At 37.3% G+C, this 21,745-nt stretch overlaps 1 protein-coding gene across 1 annotated transcript in view; it reads left to right on the forward strand.

Annotated features, from left to right (window-relative positions):
- The first annotated feature begins 1,493 nt into the window (after window positions 1-1,493).
- The window catches only part of LOC139958883 (ceramide synthase 6-like), a 32,802-nt gene continuing 12,550 nt past the window's right edge, over window positions 1,494-21,745 (forward strand). Inside the window, exons 1-4 of the mRNA XM_071956293.1 lie at window positions 1,494-1,798; window positions 6,868-7,104; window positions 14,418-14,526; window positions 15,134-15,226. Of these exons, the coding sequence (XP_071812394.1) occupies window positions 1,629-1,798; window positions 6,868-7,104; window positions 14,418-14,526; window positions 15,134-15,226 (609 nt within the window). The 5' untranslated portion in view covers window positions 1,494-1,628. The remainder of the gene's footprint in view (window positions 1,799-6,867; window positions 7,105-14,417; window positions 14,527-15,133; window positions 15,227-21,745) is intronic.

A 21,745-nucleotide genomic window follows, 5' to 3' on the forward strand; every position in this document is an offset into this window, starting at 1 on the left:
TATTACCTCAAAAATAGCAATTTCTGGAGATATCTTCAGATCGAATTAAGCATCAAATGTGGCAGCATTTTGCATCTCCGTATGCGAAAATTTTCCAAAGGGGAGGGGGGCAGTGGCGGCGGAACCGGGGGGGGGGGGGCTTGGGGGGCTCAGCCCCCCAATGAAAAAGTTGAGGGGCAATGCATGATAAGCCCCCCAATATTTACCAAGGCTCCGAAACGTGCATCTGCCCATTTTTTCAATGCATACTTGTCGATCTGTCCGATGCACACGTATACTATATAGGTGTAATAATTTTAGTAAATGCTGGGGGATCCTCGGCCCGTCCTCTGGCTATAGACCACATTGTCACCCCAACCGCGTCTTCACGCCCCGTGAAAAGTGGAAGCAGTGAGTGTGAGTACCGGTATGCGCAACACAACTTCGTCTTAGGCCAATGACTTGCTTCATTTCAGCCAGTTCTCCAACATCCCCTTACTACACTCAAAAACGTCTTTGCGACTACACTACTAGTAATAGCTACTCTCTTAAAACACCATCGAATATACAAATTACAATGTTTTTACAGACTTTTACGTGCAATCTGAGAAATTGCAGGCTTGAGACCCATATTTTAGTTCTAGGTATTCGCAGCATAAAACACTCGGGAACTTGTGCCGTTTCCGGCCATCTGGGGGTTTGAAAAACCCAAAATTTTCTTGTACGTTCCGCGCCAACCGATGGTGGCGCTCCGCTTAGATAGTCTCTGCACATTAGCCCCCCCCCCCCAATAATTTTCCCGTTCCGCCGCATCTGGAGGGGCACCCCCTCCCCTTAGACCCCTCCCCCAGGACGGCGATCCGTATCCACCTAAGTGTCCCCATCAAATGCTGGTGCCCCCCTGTGCCCTCCCAGACTGAAAAGTCTGGTGACGCCACTGGCCGGAAATGACCCTTTCCTGGCCTTGCTAATTTGCAAATAAACGAAGAATAAATAGGTGTCATCGCCAACAAAATGTGACAAATGTCAATAGGTAGATGAGAGCGCAATGAGAAAGTAAATAATCGCGAATAATTAAAAAGTGGTAAAAAGCTGAAAAGGGCGCCAGCAGTCCATTTGAGTCCGTCAGGGGGGGGGGGGGGTCATCCGCCCCCTGACTGTATGGAAGCTCCGCCACTGCCCACCCCCCCCCCCATTCATAGGGTCGTGGATGTGAACTGTCTAATTTTATTAACAACATACCCCATCTAACCGATTTGTGCGAAAGCTAATTAGTGCCATATGAAATATATTTCAATTTGTGCTACAAAATATTACTGCATTCATACAAATGATTAATTCATTGATATCCTACGAATTACCGGTTATACATTTTAAGAATGAATTAATCATTCATAAGAAAGATATGATTCAAATATTTTTTCGAATAGCTTTTGTAGATTCGAGTTATGACAGATAAGGTAGCCCCAACTCTGGCAACCAAAAAATTTGTGAATATGTTGTATGGTAATTACGCACTGAGCTGGCTCGTCAGTAGTCACTGTAGTCCATGTGCGTAATTTCGAAGCCATTCACAAGCAGCGGTCTGGAAGCAGACGACAGGTAGAAAACTACGTGCTGATCAACTGTTGAAACCAACTCATAAAATAATGGAAACACCATTTGGATGGTTTTGGAACGATCAATTTTGGCTTCCAGAAAATGTATCGTGGGGTGATTTGAAAGACAATGGAACGATAAAATATCCCCATTTAGAGGACTTTTATTATGTTTTACCGTTTGCTCTAGTTTTGATTGTTGTTCGTGGTTTCTTTGAACGGTAGGTGACCTAACGCACTCTCATCACATCATATTTCAATATAAATTGAATATGATACCCGAACATTTTGACTCATTCGTTGTCAATTTATTGTAACTTCCTCGACTCGCCTGTGAGTCACTGCGAAGTACGTAGGGATAGATAATGTTACGCTATTCAGCCTACACTCAAGCTGGTGTGCTAATGTGGTAGTAGTACAGTAGCCTACTGACTGAGTTTTTAAAAATGTTAAGCTAGTCAATAACTTTCTTTTTTATCTAGCTAAGTGAATTAGCTTGATGCCAGTAGTATTTGTAATAATAAAGTTTGTAATAATAAAGTTTGTGATAAAGCTACATCCAGCCCTGACTAGACCTAGTTATGCTTTTGCATTATTACAGCTTTACAACTTTTTGATTGAATACTTGTGAAAGATTGACAATTGTTTTGACCTCCATTGTAATTGATAATGGTTACGCCCCTCTGTCAAGCCCAAAGGTCAAAGTAAAATTTAGGGCCCAACAAGTATAAACATGTCAGTAGGCCTAACTTCACTAGTTAACTCGAATTCAAATCACACATAAATTTGCTCACATATCTCAGCTTATTTAGGCCTATACTGTAGTTTTCAACATAGGTGCTCAAAAGGATTGTCATTTACAGAAATAAATAGTGTAGGCCTGTATATTGTCAGAAGGTAGGAATTGCTGTAATGTAATTGACAGCATTCAATTTCAAAGTTAAATATCCAAAATTCAAAACTATTCAGCGTAATGTTAGCAAAAGCCTTAATGTACAGGTACAGTACAAATAAGGGATATCCCTGTTCGATCCCCGGAGGAAAGTAGGGTGAGCAACTTTTGGTTTTACTAGAATAAACTGTTTCTGTTTACATCAGCAGAGTGTCAAAGATCTTACTTTTTAAATTTTTGATCATTTCCCAAATGTTGGAGACTTCTGGAAAAGGTGTGAATTTTTGTCAAGAAGGTTCTGAACTGTAAAATAAGTAAGTAGCATAAAATGCCAAAAAGATATATATAAACACTATTTGAAGAGTAAATCATTAAACAGTGTGGGACACTTAGAAGGTAATCTCTAGTACTGGAAATCGACTTCCAGATAAGGATCCTTATCTGTAGGCAAGTGTCTCCTAATGGTTCAGATGAACACATCTAATACCTTATTTGTAATGCATTATCACTATCAGATGATGTGTTTCCTGCATTTGATTACTTGAACAATCATTTAAATTAGGTGTTACCCTGCATTTAAGATGAGTACTTACATGTTTTATCTTATAAGGTAAAATACTGGATATTTGCACACATTCTACCACGTAGAACAGATTTTCCAATCAAGCACTTAAAAACATGCTTGTTTTGCTTTATAAATGGCCTGGCAAGATTCAGCTCAAGCACACTATTATTTGTGATAGGAAAAATGAACAGTCTCATCACCATCATTAACCCTGTGAAGCCTTACTTGATACATAACTTTTTGTCAAAGACCTGTTATCACATTGTGTGTGTGTGGGGGGGGGGGGATTCATGGTATTTGGAGATAGTTAAACATCAAACTGTACCTTGGACCATACAGTATATCTAATTGTTGGAAATGCTGGGTCCAAATTTGTGTATGAGTCAATACAATATAGTTTCACTTTATTCTAATTTCATTAAGCCAGCCTTCACACAATTGCTGAAATTAAAGTCTTATTAACACAGAAAAAAAAGTATCCCCTCCCCCTCCCAAAAAATATGATGTTAAGCATTACTGTCTTGATAATTTCAATTAAAAATCAAACAAGCAAGAATATTAAGTGTGGTTAAGTGAAGTGAAGTGGGTCACATCAGTGCACTTTATTTCTAGTACACTTTATTTCTTGAGTGCACTTTACACTTACATTTTACTTCTTTAGTGCATTTTACTTCTAGTGCAATCTACCTCTAGTACATATATGAGTGAATTGATATGCCTATCTTTTACTATGGTCATAGCCATTATAAATCTTTGCATGAAGAAAAGAAGAAAGTGGGTTGTGAAAGTCATGCAACAGTGCTGTACAATTTCCTTCCTATTCACACAGCTTTAGCAATGCTGTCATGATCATGGTACAATTAGTTTCCTGTGAGAAATCTGTTAGATATCAATTGCTGCAGGATACAGTCAAAAAGGTTGGGAATCGTAGCGGGCGGTTTTGTATGGTATTGGTTTAGTGCTTTTACTTGGCACTAAGTAAGTCAAAAAGTACAGTTTGTGGAACCTAGTGTGATCATTACATTGAGTCAATAAATATTGGGGAGGAGGGTAGGAGAGTTTGATGGTGGTGGTGTTGGAAGAAGGGACACAGGGATAAACACCAACATTTTGGGACACAATCATCTCATGTTTATTAATATAAAGTGCCCAAAAGACAACAGATGTACAGTACGTAGGCTATGTATATATGGCTATCCTAAATACCCCAATTCGATCTATTTTGGGGACTTTAAATCCTGTTTGGTGTTTCCAAGTTGACACAGAATTTGATAGGCGTACAATTTGCAATGCCAGACTTTTCCCTGGTGCTGTAGTGGGAATCACTCAGTATGTGTTCTGGACACTTCAGCAATCATGTGTTTTGCAAGCTCAGCTACATACTGTGGTTATGGTATTCCGATACTAACAATATGCCAATTCTACTTCCTTGTAATATTCCATGCTCATGTCTAAATAAACCCTCAAATCTGACTACCATAGCTTGTGAATGGTGTTTAATTGTACAAAGTGAAAAGCAAGACCTACAGTAACATATAAGTTTTACAGTAGGTCAGCTAACATTTACAGTATACACTTGCATCCATTAAAGTCTAGACCCTTTCCTGGGACAGGCTTTCATAGTCATTTTAGCTAAAATAGTATATTATCAAAAACACACTCACAAGTTATTCCGATAGTTCAGTATGAAACAAAAATCACTGCAAATTTCTGCTTGAGTAAGTTGGACAACATCAAATGTTGACTGCTTTCGATTTAGAGAACTGTTTAAATAGGTTTTGGACATATAATTGAACAAAAGCCTGTATCTGCAACATAGTTGGCTAACCTTGAAAGAAAGTTACAACAGAACACCAGAATAGAAAATGGTTTTCTGTCGATAAACGTTCATTGATTCACATTTAGTACACAAAGCTACTCCAAGAGGGACCATAGCATAAAAGTGATGAACCTAATATGTGCAAGCTTGTGCATTATAATTTTGTCAGTCTTCCTTTAATATAGATCTTGCTTTGAACAATGGAAATGGCGTTCCCTTTTAAATATGATACTGTTTGTATGTACATGTCATGTGTAAATCTAACAGGAAGCAAACAACTTGTATACATAATACATTTAAAGAGGCTAAATATCTATTACCGTGCACTTCATGTAACTTGTACAACATGTGTCCATCTGGCTTGGATCTACTGAAGGCAGTGTATTTCCTATTAAAATATGGTCAACATACAGTATGACCATTGACATTAAATTTCATGGCTTCACACTTCCTCGAAAAACAATTGATTCCTGTGGTCGTTTGACCTACAGTTTCTGTACAGAACGCTATAAATAAATCTACCAGTTGTTTCCTGGTTTTATATATAAACTTACAATATATTACATCTTAAATAAATATCATTACTAGTTTGAACCAAAGATATCTTATATCAGCTTTAGAGAGAACGATGCAAACTTCTAGGTTTGATGCTGTTTTTATTACAACATAGAACTACTGTATGGCATCTAACTAGATACACATGAATGCTCATCTCTGCATGTTGATTCCCATCAATCTTGCATTGTACAGTAAGATTGACTGCACTCCTCTCTTACCTGTCTGGACTCTACTATTGCACCCTTCAAGTACCCCCCCCCCACCCTCCTTCCCTTCCTTCCTCCTTCCGAATCTACAGTTTGGGTATCAATCTGTGTGCATTTGCTCTTGATATAACCATCTGACGTTAATCTTGGTAGCCCTTAACTTTTAACTTCCCTTTAGTAATAATATATAAAGTACTACACAAGTCCACAAACTTTAGACACAACTATAGTAACACAATGTATAATTTGCATATCAAATGTAAAATCAGCAAAAAGAGCAATGTTTTCATTCCAAACAAAATTGTGACATACTGTATGGTTACAACCGAATGTCATGAAGAAAAATAAAAGTGCTAAGGAGTTTTCCCAGATATTGTGCAGTAGTCAAAAGTTCACTGTAAAATTACTTCAACTTCTCATGGCTGAGACTGGTTGCCATACAAAATTTCTGTTGTCAAGTACATTTTTAATATGTACAAAACAACATTTCTGGCCAGAGCTTGCACAATTAAAGGGTGTGAAGACTCGTGCAAAAAGAAACGTCTAATGCCGGTAATCTGACCTAGTTTCGAATGAGGTGTAACAGAAGTATTAGACACAACCATCGATCCCAGAAAATAGTCACACAGCTTACTACCATCGGTAATTAGACACTAGTGTACAATCAGTACATACAGCTGCGGTCAATACCCACAGCACAGTGTACCAACGATACAGCGATGGACATCTCAGGTCCAGCTAAAGATAACAAGGTATCACGTTTCATTACTGTCTTCATTTTGTAGCGACACGAACAAAACGTCACTTGCAAGCAACAGAAGTTAACTTTATCAGATGGTTGCACGCGGTTTGGGGCGAGTCTTCAATGCCTTTAAGGTTTAAAGGAGTTCCAAATTTTACAATTTTAGCCACTTGGGGGAAAAAAAATTGACCTTGGCTTATAAAATATCTACCGACTAAAACCAAGCTCTCGCTGTCATTTTCCTGAATTGTAACACACATTGGTTACTGTACAGATTTGTGAGAGTAGCCAGATAACACTTGCTGATAATAGGCAGTATATTAAATGCTGTGCCTATGTTTGGAACAGATATCAAGCCAATTCTTTGACTGATGATTGTTTAATTGCATTATTTTGCATTATATAGCATGTGACGAAAAATTGTGAAATATTACTGTAAGGTAACTTGTAATTAAGTTTTTTGATGGATTTTAAAATAAAGACACTTTTTTCCTTTGATTTCTTGCAGCTTTATAGCCAGACCCCTTGGAATTGCTCTTGGAGTTCCCACGAAACACTCATCAGTTGTTAAACACAATGCCTTTCTTGAAAGAATCTTCACAAAGGAAACGAGAAGGCCAGACGGTAATAGGATAAAAGGTCTTGTAAAGCAACTTGATTGGTCAACTAGAGAAGTTGAGAAATGGTTTCGAAAAAGACGCTTCCAGCAACATAAAGTGAAAATTGATAAATTCACGGAAAGTTGGTGAGTACAGTATGTTAAGTTTTTGACATAATTTATGTTTTACATAGATGCAGCCTGCAATACGTTCAATAACATGCTACCATGCTGAAAGAGTTCTTTATTCAGTTACAGAAATATGTTTGGTTGAAAAAATTTTCTGGCAAACTTTCAATTTGTGACTGTCTTGTACGAGTACTCATTTTGATACATTTTACAACATTTTGTATGGCAAACAGAGTTGTAAGTGACATCATGGCAGTTATAGAACTTAATGAAATTCATGTTTCCGGTGTCCGTGTTTTCAGTGTCTGGATAAACTTTTTGTGATGTTTTTATCCCTCCCATTTTTGACAAAGTGATCAGTCATACGATACATGTCTGATTTTCACTTCTCGTGGCAAACATCAGGACGTTTGCAAAAATTACAGAGTGCCGTCCATCACAAACTGTTTGATTGAAACCAACAGAAGGCATTGCTTATATGCATAATTTTATTAGCTGTTTTGAAGTTATCTATATGTTTCATATATAAACGGTACTATAGTACTAGACCTTTGAGCTGTGTAAATATATAGCCCAGGCAATAGCTTGCGAGATTAATAAAATGAGATGTTATGAAGCTGCTGCGCCAGCTATTGTATGTGGCATATCCGTTACATTTTCAAAGTATTGTTTATTGATGTACTTACCAGCTCACTGTATAGTACATTTATGTTGTAGTATATACCTGTACCTGTACATGATATATTTAGAACTGTTAGAATATTCTTTGTAACATACGTTACCCAATCATGTTTCCTATAGCTAGTGTACTGTACGCACTATAGCAATCGCTGTGAGGGTATTTCCTTTTGTGCAGGGGGGGGGTGGGGATAATAAATAAATTAATTAATGAATGAGCTGGTCGAGATAAATTTACAAGTTAAGGCAACCGATGAAAAGTAACATGAATCTTGATCAATCACAAATTGACCGTTGTAGACTTGGTAGAATGGTAGGTTCAAAAGGAGTTGGTGTTGGAGGGTGTTGACCTGGAAGTTGGTCAGAAGGGGATGGAGATTAAAAACTGTCCATTTCATTGGCTAGGTAAAGGATAAAGTGTCTTTAGTGACCTGAATTTTTCTAGGTGGTAATTGTTCAATTGCTATACCCCTGTACAGGTATTGGTTTCCCACGATAGTGTGTTCGTGTTGGGATTGTTGGTCCGTATGTACACAGAAGATGTATCTGCTGTGCTTGTATACCGTGCCTTGGCTGCGTTTTGTTTATGTGCAACGTTGATAATTTTGATAGAGACAATCTTGACAAGTTGGTTGCCTGATAATTTATTCTAAATCAGATTTATAATGTAAGGCCCTAAAGAGCTTTCAAAACTGATTCTTTGTTGCCTCAACCTTCTTCCTTCTATCTCGAGTCCTCTTTAATTAAAATCACAAGAGATAAATGCATTGCAGACCACTGAATAATCCTTAACTTCATCCCCTGATCCCCCAAACCCTTCCCTCCTCCACCCACCTAAACAATTGAAACATTCAAACCTAATAATATATCTCAGATCAGCTTCTTCACATTAGCTTTGGGAACCATTATTGTAAAATAATGTGCTGTACAAAAAAGCTCTACAACTCAACGGGATATTGGGAAGGAAACTTTAAGTAAGTTTGCCAAGAGTTGTGTGTCACACAATACACAACTAACCACAGTATATGCCCAGCTATGTGGTGCTTGCAAAACAAACTCCTTGGTTTCAGAAGGATAGAAACAAACTTAAGAAGTTTCCAAGTTTACTGTTCCCCTGTATTGTTCTTTTACTGTATAGTTGTAAAAGTATCCGAGATAGCATTTAAGGGTAAATACCATAAAAATAGTTGTTTCGAGAATCAACACTAAACCTGTTTTAGATCCTGAAAGGATTACACAAACCTGTACAGTACTAGCATTACATACAGTAGTAATGTGATACTTTTTGCCAAGTGGGTACATTGGATACAAACTACAGTAAGGAACTAGAACAGCAGGGAGTCGTATTGAACAACAACTCCCTGATTACAGTAGATACTGCTCCTTATCATACCAAGGAGTTGTTCCATACAACTCCCTGATCATACAGTGTATTATATACCTAGTACTATTCAAAATGGTTGACACAGTCTTGCTGTGGGAAATAACAAACAACTTTTTGTGGTGGGATTGATAGATTTTTTTTCCTATTTTGTAGAAATTCCGTTTGATAATAATGGAAGGAATGTCTTGATCTCATAAATTGATAATTTTACAGAATTCAGGAGTAAGCCTAAATGTCTAGAATTACTTTGAGATCCTCTGAAAAGGTCCTGCTTGGTATTACGAGAGGTTCACATATTTAAGAACTGGTCTGACAATCTGCTCTGATTATGCCCCATTTGTTTTTGAGGCACACTTAAAGTAACACTGTAGTGATAGCTTCTGCAAAGTGGTATTTGAATAAGTAGCCCAAAATTTCAATCTTGGCATTAGTGTATGAACTTCAAGTAGATATATTTGAGTCAATTTGAATAAATTTATGGTGTTATTTTGATCAATACAGTACTAAGCGAGGCCATGGCAATTGAAATCATTTGCTTGACTAGTCAAGTTTCAAAAATGGATTGGAAGGCAACGATATCAGTTCGCTTTTTACTTGTGATATTAATGTTAGTATGCAAAGTGTTGGTGGGACGAGGTGCTGACAATCACATTGATTCGTTAAAATTAAGTCAAGCATCAATTGCCATCTTACTAAGTTGCAGAATACCCCTGAATGGTTTAAAAGGTTTGAATTTCTTGTTCCAGAATAACTTGAACAGTTCTTCTTACCTATACTAATTGATTTCCTTATGAATTGGATAAATCATTATCTTTATGTATGTTACAGTACAGTGACGGCCTGCAAGCTACAGAATCTGCTTTCATGCATTCTGGGCATTGAATCAGAGGTTTGGGACCCTGTCGGGACCATGGCTCAGTCCTTCCTCATGAATTCATGCAAGGTCTCTGGTCATGGACTAAAATGTTGCCAACCCCTGATTTACAACATTGTGTGTGTAGTCGTCTTACACTACTATGATGTGGTGGGTATTACAAGGTAATACCCACTTGTAGTGGGTATTGAACCTGAGGATGGGGTCATGGCTCAGTCCTTTCTCATGCAAGGTCTCTGGTCGTGGACTACAGTAGAATGTTGTGGACCCCTGATTTACAACATACATGTGTGTGCATAGTCTTAGACTACTAAGATGTGGTGGGTATTACCCACTTGGTAATACCCACTTGAAGTGGGCATTAAACCTGAGGATTGGGGCTCTGGTGGGGTCATGGCTCAGTCCTTCCTCATGCAAGGTCTCTAGTCATGGACTAGAACGTTGTGGACCACTGATGTGCAGCATACATTTGTGTAGTCTTTGATTACCGTGGTACGTGTGGTGGGTATTGCAAGGTAAATACCCTCTTGAAGTGTTCTGGAAAGTCTGTGTTTGCACAAACAAGTCTAATTCATCACACTTTAGTAGCTTATGTAACGTAGATCAGCCCAGATACTCTTTTTGTGTGTGTCTAAAACAGAGAAAGAAATTCTCCTCAATTTATTCCTTCTAAATCATTCCATTATAATTTATTTGTTAGAAACAGATCATATGTGAATGGAATCTTCTTTCTCTGATCTACCATAGCCTAAGAATTGGTAATATTCTTGCAACCCCACCTCTGATTAGCTTCTCAAAGGTCACCTTCATCTTCTTCCAATCGGGTTGTGTATTTTAATTTCAATAATTGAAAGTATGAATGTATGAAAGTATGAATGAAAGTATGAATAGATTAATGTAACTCTTTCCTCTCATGTGGGATCTCCATAAAGGCTCTCAGTTCTAATCTACCTGCACTACTTAATCTCCATCCCTTGTCTACTAATCCCCTTACATCTATCTCTTTGTGTTCACCGTGCTCATTAACCTGTTTGTATTCTGTGCTTGTTTTTGTCCCTTCTGTTACTGTTACTTATCATTTAACCTCTGAAGAAGATCCTGCTAGGATTGAAACGTCAGGCCAACTTTCTTTTACACTACTTAAACTTGTAACTTTTTAATCACTCAACATGCCAATTGTATCTTCTTCCTTGGCGACCTCTCACTTCCTCTCTTCTGACTCGACCATTCTGAATCTCTCTGGATGTGACATCAAAGAACAGAATTACTTGTGATCGGATGAATTCAGCAAGAACAAGGACCATGTATCGCTGTCAGTTTAGAAAAGAAATCAATAATAGGGCTAGCACCGTTAATCTGAATTTAATGTTTGAGTTATTAACTGATGGAATAACTGTTCTCAATTCCGTTTAATAGAAAATCCCTTCAGTGAATAGAAGTAGGCTCTATACCATTCAGGTTCTCAAGAAGATAGGACCTGGTTATCGACATGCCCTTTTAAAATCAAATGAATATCAAGATGTGACCAAGAACTTCCAAGAAGTAACAAATTCTGATCTATAATGGAGGAAAATAGTTCCATGGTAATTTATGTTCTAATACCTCGAACCTTTTGTTGGAACAGAATGTCCTGTAACTCAGAACATATTAAATCTTAGTACATAGTAAGTGAATTAATGTAATACTATGGGTACTACATTACCACAAACAATCCTTTTCTTACATGTGAAAGCCTTATCACAGGCTTTAAATCTTGAATTAAATTCCTTTCCTTCATTCTGGAAAATACCTCTTTATAAATAGATTGGTACTGTACCACAGTAGGTACTGTATATACCAGTTTTAAGCTGATTTTGAGGCCTTGTACAGTGTGTATGTTGTGTTGTATGATTCTATGATACAGTCACATGATTCTTCATTCAATGTATGGTGTCTCTATTCATTCATGCTGTTCCCTATTGATGCCCTGTTTATGTTAACACAGTCAGGGATATAATATATTGCTCAGGTTTGATCTCAGATAAAGCTGTTATAAATAGGGGAACTACAGGATGAAAGGATATATGTTAGTGTATGCTTCCTAGATATTCAAATTAAATTGGGAAAATTCGAGATTTATAGACCATATTGCCTGAAAATCAGATGGTTTAAAGCTCTGTCTGACATGGTGTTGTAATTCTTCTATGTAGACATATTCTGACCTAATCATAAAACATTCACACATAGTTAGACACAGCCTTTGAAATATCACATAGCTCAATATAGGAACTTTTAATTGCATTTTTGCACTTCCAAAATGTTTTCTCACTCCCCTCTCCAGTCTCCCCTCCCCTCCCCTCTCCCACCCTCTCCCCTCTCCAACTCTGGTGCCATCACTGCGTATACAATCATTTTATTTAATTTGAATTGTAATTGCCCCTTATGGTTACCAACTTAAAGACATCAAAGATGACTTGTGCAACCAATAAAGTATAATTTTGCAGTATTCATTATGTCATATACCATAGATACTGTATGTGAAATTTGGTTGAGATACAATGCATATACTTTGCATGGAAAAGCTGCTTAATGGGATGTGATATTTCTGACTTGTCCTGAGTGACCTGAAGTAAACAGCTACTTTAAGTAAGGAGAGAGATGATAGGTACACACCCAGTGGGAAGAAATGGGGGGGGGGAGGGGAAGACTGGGTTTCCTGCAGCAACTTCCTGTAATAATTATAGCTCAACTGATAAACAGCAAGAATAAATTTCATACCCTCATATACTCATATACTTATATAAGGGGATGACTTCAATCTATCAAACATTGTGATTGCTTGAAGGTACTGTACTGTACATATCAAGGAATAATTTAGTTTTCATTTTGTTGTTGTAGCAGTGTGGAAGGCTCTGAATTTTTTCTCTCATAACATACAATGTATGCTGTGTTAAAAACAAAACTGCTACAAATGTTTGCACATGAGTCTGGATAAGTTATTCCCCCGCATTGTGTGCAGAAGTCTTGTGTTTCATGTGCACTTCTATTGGGTATTCATTTATTAAATGACATATAAACATGTACACATTATCAAGAAATTATCAGAGTTCAAAGGTTATGTCAGCTTAAGAAGAATGTATCTATCTTTGCAGATCACTTATATGAAAAGCAAATTGTTATCTAAAGCCAAGCGGGCCTTGCCAAGTTGCTGTTTAGTTGTATGGTACACACTTGGTGTATACATGATCTTATCTGATTTTAAACTGTGTGCAATATGTTACCAATTCTGTTTGGCCCATAAAATATTTATTAAGATCTAGAAAATCAAAAGGAAAACAAAACAAAACAAAGCCTCTTCACTGCTGCTGCACAAAAAATTTGAACACTGAATTTTTAAATTTATTCCCTGGGAGATGTCCAGCTTTTTGTGGCTTTTTCTGTTATTTTGTACCATTTCCATCAGGAATCCTTTCAGCCAATGGGGTTAATAATTTTTGGTTTCTTCACGGTGGGAGATCAATTTGGTTCTAGATGTTATGCAAAGAGAGTGGTATCAATTGGTCAAAAGAATAAAAAATTGAAATGATGTCAAATGTCATTGAAAAGTTAAATTATCACCTGGGAGGCAATGAGACTATTAAGGTGAAAACCTTGGGGTCTATAAAACCTGCTGTATCTCAGCAAATAGTGGACACAAAGTATTTCATATGAGTGAGTATAACAAAAGTACTATCGCCATGGATACAAGAGACCTTCAAACTATGTCCTTAGATACTTCAAGATTTGGAAAAGGATTCCTTTAGCTTCAAAAGAAATGATAGTCTACTTTCAAGTAACATGATGTCAATTTATCCAAATTCAATGTGGAGAAAAGATTGTTTTATAGTCTTGAGGAGGATTTAGTTTACTTTGCTTAAATTTTGTTGTTATTTTGCCCATCAGGGACATAGCCAAAAATTTGAAAGTGGGGGGGGGGAGCAGAATTTCAAAATGGGCACTTTTCACAAAGGGAGCATTATTACACTTAATGGAGTGCCATAATGTACAAAGAAAATTTTTGCCCAAAATGCCTCCCACATTGCAGGAAATAAACAATAAGAGCAAATACATAGCAGACGAACTGTCAGGGGAAAGATTGAGTAGGGTCACTTAGCTTCCTTCAACCTGAAAAAGAGCTTTAATGATAATTCCTGCTTTTAGTTAAAAAAATTCGAGGTAATCAATGGTAGGGGGGAACGATAGCTACCCCTGGCTACGTTTCCTGCTGCCCATATAGGCAACCTGTGTTTTTGGTCTTATTCTTTACTCATGTTTTCTGAGTATCTACTGTCACAAATAATCGTTAATAATCTAGATGTCTCATTTCCTTTGTTTAGCAAACACTTGACAGATTCCTTCCTTTTTTGGTCTCAACAGTTGGCGTTTTGGATACTACTCTTTTCTGTTTGCGTATAGTGCTACCAACATACCACAAGAGAAATGGTTCTGGAATATGTCACTATACTGGCATGATTTTCCTTTTCATGTAAGTGGAAGTAAACTGAATAATACCCTCAAGCAATGGCAAGGGGGATGGGAGAGGCACCCCCCCCCAAAATGTTTGGTTCCACCCTGGTTCCCCCTCCCTCAAAATAAATTTTCCAATTTTTCCTAAAAAAAGGTAAGGAAGATACACAACTGTGACTTTAATTACCTTACATCTACCTCAAAAATTATGCTTATTTGAAGCAGGAAACGATGAAAACTGCAAAGCATTCAGAGTGGCTTACCACTGGTATTTAGCCAGTTAATAGCCTGAATTTGATGGTCTGAAAATTGTAACGCCCTCCCCCCCCCCCCAACAACTATTTTTGGTTTTTGGAACCTAGGTTGTAATCCCACTTCTTACTGCAGAATCTACAAGAATTCTGCAAGAATTATGTTTAAGGTATAAAGACATCTGGGAAAGATTAAGAAGATCTGAATCTTGCAGAAAATGTCATTTGTACATCTTTTAATATTGTATTAATATTATTTTGCTCACATTTTTGGAGCAAGTGCTGATGATGTTTTCATTTTGCAGAAAGTATCAAGAAGATTTTCTACTAACATTCTTCAATAACGTTTGTTGTGATCTTTCCCCTCCTTTGCAGTCCATCAATTCATCCATTTCCAATCTCTACTTCTTCGAGCTTTCGTTTTATATCTCTCTGATGCTGTGTGCACCCAGAGACGTTAAGAGGAAGGTATGGACACTTTTCTTTATCACAATTTTTTTTTTTTAATTTAGTTCAGCAAACATTATAGTAGAATACCATGGTCAGCAGAATTGAAGATTCATGCATGCTATCACAGCAAATAGAATAGAGGACAAATTGTTATGGCTTTTCCCAGGTTGTCATTCAGATGATGTGTTCTTGAAATGACATCGTTCAAATAACAAATTTGGTTGAACATAGTCATCTGTGACGATCAAATAACAGTTAATAATTTGTCCTGTAGCAGTACTTCTCGGTTTTAACTAGGTTTATGCTCCTCTTTACTCCTCATAACAATTGCACTTCCATTTTCTTTTTGCACTGTCTCCATGGGGTAACTTACTGGATTCATTCTTACCCCCCCCCCCTCATTCTATTCTACAGTACCACCCAGAATACAGTAACTGTCTCTCTTTTGTTTCTAAATGGATTTCTTAATCAGCTGGCTTGTTTGGTGACCATCCTCACTGGCACTTATTCCTTCAGAGGGGCACTACCATCTGTCTTGTGATAGGTGTATTTATGCCCTACACCCTATATAGTTTAACCCTATCTGATCCTATACCCTCATGCCCTCCCCCACCCCCCTCCCCCATCCCCATCCACTGTGTGGAACATTGCATTGTGATTGGAAATTGTCTTTTGAAGCATGATTGATGCTTTAACTTAATAACCACACATAAAGTCTTGCACAGAAAGATTTTTTGGGGGGCTTGGAACATTTTTTGGTTCCTTATTGAAAGTAAATATTTATCTAGAACATTCCAGCATGTTATACTTGTTAAATTCCTGAGATCATGTTAGACTCTATGCAGTCCTTTTGATAAATGACTGGAATTGTTTTTTTGGAAAAAAGCTGGTGGTATTCTTTTTTACCTTAATTTAAAATGGAAATGATCTAGTGATTTCATCAAAATCAAACCGCGATGTCAGTTTAATAAGAAAGGGTCCATATTGCATGATCAGTGAAAAACGATGGGAAACAAAGACAGTTTGGTACGTTCTCCTTGTGTCACATCACAAATTACATCACAATGTATATTAAAATTATCGGAACAAAATAGAATGAATATAATTCAAAATTAAGTATTTCAGCAATGAAGCAAAGCTATGATTAAAGGCATTGAAGACTCGCCCCAAACGGTGTGCCCCGCTCTGAAAAAGTTAACTTTCTGTTGCTTGCAAGTGAAGTTTTCTGCTTGTCGCTACAAAATGCAGACAGTAATGAAACAAGATACCTTGTTATCTTAAGCTGGACCTGAGATGTCCATCGCTGTATCATTTGTACAGTGTGTTGTGGGTATTGACCGCAGCTGTATGTACTGACTGTACGCTAGTGTCTAATTACCGACGGTAGCAAGCTGTGTGTGTATTTTCTGGGATCGATGGTGGTGTCTAACACTTCTGTTACACCTCATTCGAAACTAGGTCAGATTACCGGCATGAGACGTTTCTTTTTGCGCGAGTCTTCACACCCTTTAAGACAGCTGGACCGTACAGTAGGTATGTGACATCATGTTTTTTAACTGCACTGTATGGTATCATTTGTTTTTATAAAATGAAAACTTTATGACACATTTAACTACAATGTCTGTTATGGTTTTGTAGACCTGTGGGAGGCAGGTGTTGCATTGTCATCACAACCAGGTTTTGTAATTGTATATATAGATTTGACCTTGAGTTAATGGTACATTAGGGTTGCTATGAAATGGGAAGTAAACTTAATTAATTAATACTCAAAAAAGTGCATTGTTACAAAAATGATTTGTGACAACTCTAGTTGATATCTATAGATGCTCCATCAAGCTAAGTTCTTTAAGGATGGTTTCCCCCACTATTTACTCCTACCACTTTGAATCTTACACCCCACACATGCCCCCCCCCCCTTCCCAACCCAACCAGACATCCTCGTACCACCTTTGTTATGTTCAAATTATTTGTTTGGAAGAAAGATGTTTTCAAGACCAAAATATGTTAAAATTGAAGGTTTGAAATTTTTTAGATTTTATCTTAACTTTCATATTTGTGTTGATGTGGTGACCTTGGATATGTGTTTCGGATACCACAGAATTTGGAAAGGTCTGAATGGGATCTAGTAGGACTGGAAGCACCACACTGTTGTAGCAAATTAATATATACAGTATATATGACGTATTTTGCATCGTTGAGACAAAGAACTACAATCCTTGAAAATAATAAAATAACAAACATATGGGGTTTCAGAACCATTAGAAATGTATCTAAGAAATGTTTTTTTTAGCACTTCTCAGCATCTGAAATTTTGGGCCAATACTGATGACCTCTTAAGGTCAAATAGTGTGACACCCAAATAGTTACTTATGTTCAAGTTTCAAATTATAGCATTTTTTACTACCACAGGTCTTCAAAGTTTGTTGGTTCTTCTATGAATTTAACACTTCATGGTGACGTGACTGGAGATAGTACTTAGGATCAGAATGTACAGGAAGGAAACATTTCATACTGTAAATATTAGTCAAGTTTTAATGACCCAATCAGAATTCTGATGAACTGATAAAGAATAAAGAAACAGAATTGAAAGCTTGTTTCATTAATCCAGCTATTACATACGTACACACCATGTATCAGTGAGTACATCGACAGAGTGTATATAAGTCAGACTCCTTAGTTATCCTTTTAAAAGCGAAAGAATTGGGTGAACATGTCATCTATATTTAGATTTTTTTTTATAGCCAAAGGAGCAATCTCGTGCTGCTTTCCGTGCTTGATATAGCCACTTGTGATTAATAACGAAAGAGCACATCATGAACTTTACTTCCGTGTTAGACTAAAGTCGTGTCTGTTCATAAGAAATCTGATCCCTCGACATTCCTTTCTATGCTTTAGTACTTGCCACTGTTCTTTAACGTATTGGTCACTCCCGCTGTAAATGACGCTTCGCAAAACAGACTCTGAACACAGCGGTTTTAATTTATGCACAACTTAAGCCCGGGTCACATCTGCGCGATTCAACACGCGATTCAACTCGCAATACAATTGAAGGTTGAATCGCGTAGTTAGACACGGGTATCAACTTGTTGCGCAATAAAAGTTGCGCCGTCGATTTGCAATAGAGCAATGTCCTAATCAGCGCAACTTCTCTGAAGCAACTTTTCTGATTCGCGTGATTTTAGTTGCGAGTTGAATCGTGTGTTGAATCGCGCAGATGTGACCCGGGCTTAAGGGCTATATTTGTTGCTCTCCAAACTGGTGGCAAAGTTAGAAACTCATCATATTACTGGTTGTTGAATGTTAATTATTGCATACTGTACCTCTTGGTCACTCATCACTGTGGATCTACAAATAGTCAGCAAGGGGTGCATATACTAGCAATGCGTACAAAGTCTCAGTGGGCCATGGAAGGCAACCAAGAAGTGGTACCAACTAGTTGGGAGGGAATTTTAAGTCTGAAAAGTTGATCCTTCAGTGACACATATGTGAAAGTCACATTTCTCTTGAAACCCCTTTTCCTGCCATTTTCTGGGTTGTATTGAATGTAACTGGGGATTGACCCCCCCCCCTCCACAGTTACACATGATACAAGGTACTTTGGCTTCTGACAGGCATCTCAGAAAAAAGAAATGATGATAATATAGGGATCGCCAGCAACCAAGGGCTGGAGGATCAGTTGCTAGAGTGCAGGTTCTTGTAATCCCGAGGTCATTGGTTCAAATTTTATTTGAGCTATTAAAGCAGCATTTTGCCGCCTTTCTCCACTTTTTTGACAAGTCCATCAAGTTTTTAACATATCAATCACAAAACAGCGTACTAAGATATTAGCCAAGTTTTTTTCCCTGCTAAGAGCATTAATTGGCGAGTAATTAAGGACATTTGCAGATAATGAGAAAAGTGTCCTCCGACAAATTACACATTTAATATTAATCGCATAAAAATTCAACCAATCAGAGATGCAGGTTTAGTTATGAGCCGTTGCTAAAAATAGATTCAAAACGTCGAGTTGGTAACTTCGTACAACCAGCGAGCTGGTACTCTAACATCTCCCTGGTACAACTCCCATAGACAATCTACACAAATCAAGCATGGTGTTGTATTACGTATTGGTCAATGACGTTCGTAGCTTTCAAATATTTATATTTTGGGCGAGGTTTATTCGGATCCCAACGGAAAATACCTTCGAGAAAAACAAAGTTGAAAGTTGTAAATTTTTCGACTTTTATGCCACCATTTGAAGTAAGATTTGAATAGATAAGCTAGTTATGTATGTCGTTATGGGCATAGTGGAATCAATGAGGTTGAGAAAAACCATAGAAAAGGACGCAAAATGCTGCTTTAAATCTCAGGTGTTCTTTTCCATGTCTGAAAATAGAATTTTTGTCGTTAGGTAGTTTGAAAAGTGTTTGCAAAGGAAGATTTTTGAGTTAAGCAATTGAAGGAGTTTTCTCCAGCTCATGTAGATTTTATTTCCTCTTGTTATGACGTGTAAACTCATATTCAGGATATCAGTGCTTAAAAAACACTGACGGAAATGTTATGAAAAAAGAAAAACCCCTTTTCATTAACCTTGTACCGTCAACCTCGCTTCAATATATTAAAGTTTAGTGCAATTTATTAAGTTGTCTTTTGTATTAAGTTGGGACTACTTTCACTCTCATTCCCTCCACTCTAATGAAGAGATACTCCTTATGATGAAGTTATTAATTGACTATGATAAACACAAACACAAAAACAAAGAAGAAAGACAATGTTTTTTGTCCCACAATGTTCCTTTCTCAAACAGTTTTAAATATACTGAACATTTTCTGTAAAAGGAACCTTGATGTGTGGTCAATGATTTGAAGTTTGGCAGTGGTCTTAAGTGAGGCCATATAGTGACCGATCAAGTAGTACTGTAAGTTCATGTGCCTCTTTTGGTTTTCATGGAAACCTATTGTATTTTCCAAGAGCATCAGTTGATAAAATTATCAGAACAGAAAGCAGTCTAGAAAATCACTTGTGCTGTTTGTAAAAATCCATTGTCTCACTAGTGACCTATTTGGGTAAACATCAAAGTAGAATATATTTAAGCAGAATAAAGCCAAAGAAAGGTACTTGTCATAGACAGGTAATATTCTTCCATTGGAATCGTGCTATGGCAGCAAAGAAAATAGAAGAACATGCTTAAAATAAAACATGAAAAAATCGCATTGCAAGTTTGTTGTTAGACATATCTTTAAAGCTCTCTGGGCTGATAACATGGGGATTTGGGGCTACTGAGGATTTTGCAAAAAAAAAAAAAAAAAAAAAAAAAAAAAAAATAATCAAATCAAATTGATATGAAATGTTCCTTAGACTAAGCTGACTTATTTAACATACTGTATTATAAAAAAAATATCATTGACAACAAGATTTGAATAGCTAGAAATGGTAGTAAACATGCCACAATATAGTTAGCTTGAGAATTTTCCAAAATGTTCTTTCTTGAGCCAATGCTATAATCTTGTGACTACCAGTTTTTGTTTATCTGTATTCCCGTGTGCCTCTGCCAAAGATGTAATTTCATTTGAACTGTTTTGTAAGTGAGAGACAGGTATCTGGAACATTTGGCAAGAAAATAATGTGAAGTATATTCTCAGGTAGTTGTTGTTTGATTTATAGTTGTTTTTGATCAACTTCCTGGAAAAGTTCAAATTCGTGTTTGATATGCAACCATTAAATTTGGCGATTTCCTAGGTGGCAATCTTATGACACAGTTTCCATGGAGATCCTTCTCAGTATGACACTTTAAAGCATTGTGTTGGAAACTTTTATTGCTCTATAAAATGGAATTAAAAGGAAGGTTTGTTAATGTCACTAAAGCATGACTAATGTGTAACCATCTGAAAATGGATCATAGATGATGATTGAAGTTTCTCTCATGTTTTTTTAATGTACAGTACCGTTTGTCAGTTCAAAGTATTATGGAGATTACGTACGAATTTATCATTCAAGAGAGTGAAAAGTACAGTTACTGTTTCATTTACGGAACGAAACATAAACGCAAAAATGCAAAAAGAGGGGTTCTCAACAGGCAGCCTGTGGAACTAATTATTGCTACAAGAGATTCACTCCAGTCTGTACACTAACAGGAGGGGAGGGGGAGGTACTAGAGGGAGGGGGAGGTAGGAGGGGGAGATAGGAGGGGGAGGTAGGAGGGGGAGATAGGAGGGGGAGGTAGGAGGGGGAGGTAGGAGGGGGAGGTAGGAGGGGGAGGTAGGAGGGGGGAGCGTATGTGGATCTTGCTCAATCTAAATACAGTGAGAGTTAAATTCTCTCTGGCTGGCTGATCCTTTGCCCAATGTTTTGCTCTGACTCTAGAAAGTTAAAAAAGTGAACCAATGCTGTAAATTAAGTAATTGGAAGGTCTGAGATGTTAAGTAAACATCATTTGTTATTCAATCTGTTGTCAGTGACTATAAAGGAAGCAAGAACAGTCATTCCCTTACTACTGATTAATTACATCTACTGTACTATATGCTTTTGAATGGAGATTTACCAAAGTCTACTCTCAAG

The sequence above is a fragment of the Apostichopus japonicus genome, chromosome 18, assembly GCF_037975245.1.
Source record: "Apostichopus japonicus isolate 1M-3 chromosome 18, ASM3797524v1, whole genome shotgun sequence".
NCBI classification, from domain to species: domain Eukaryota; kingdom Metazoa; phylum Echinodermata; class Holothuroidea; order Aspidochirotida; family Stichopodidae; genus Apostichopus; species Apostichopus japonicus.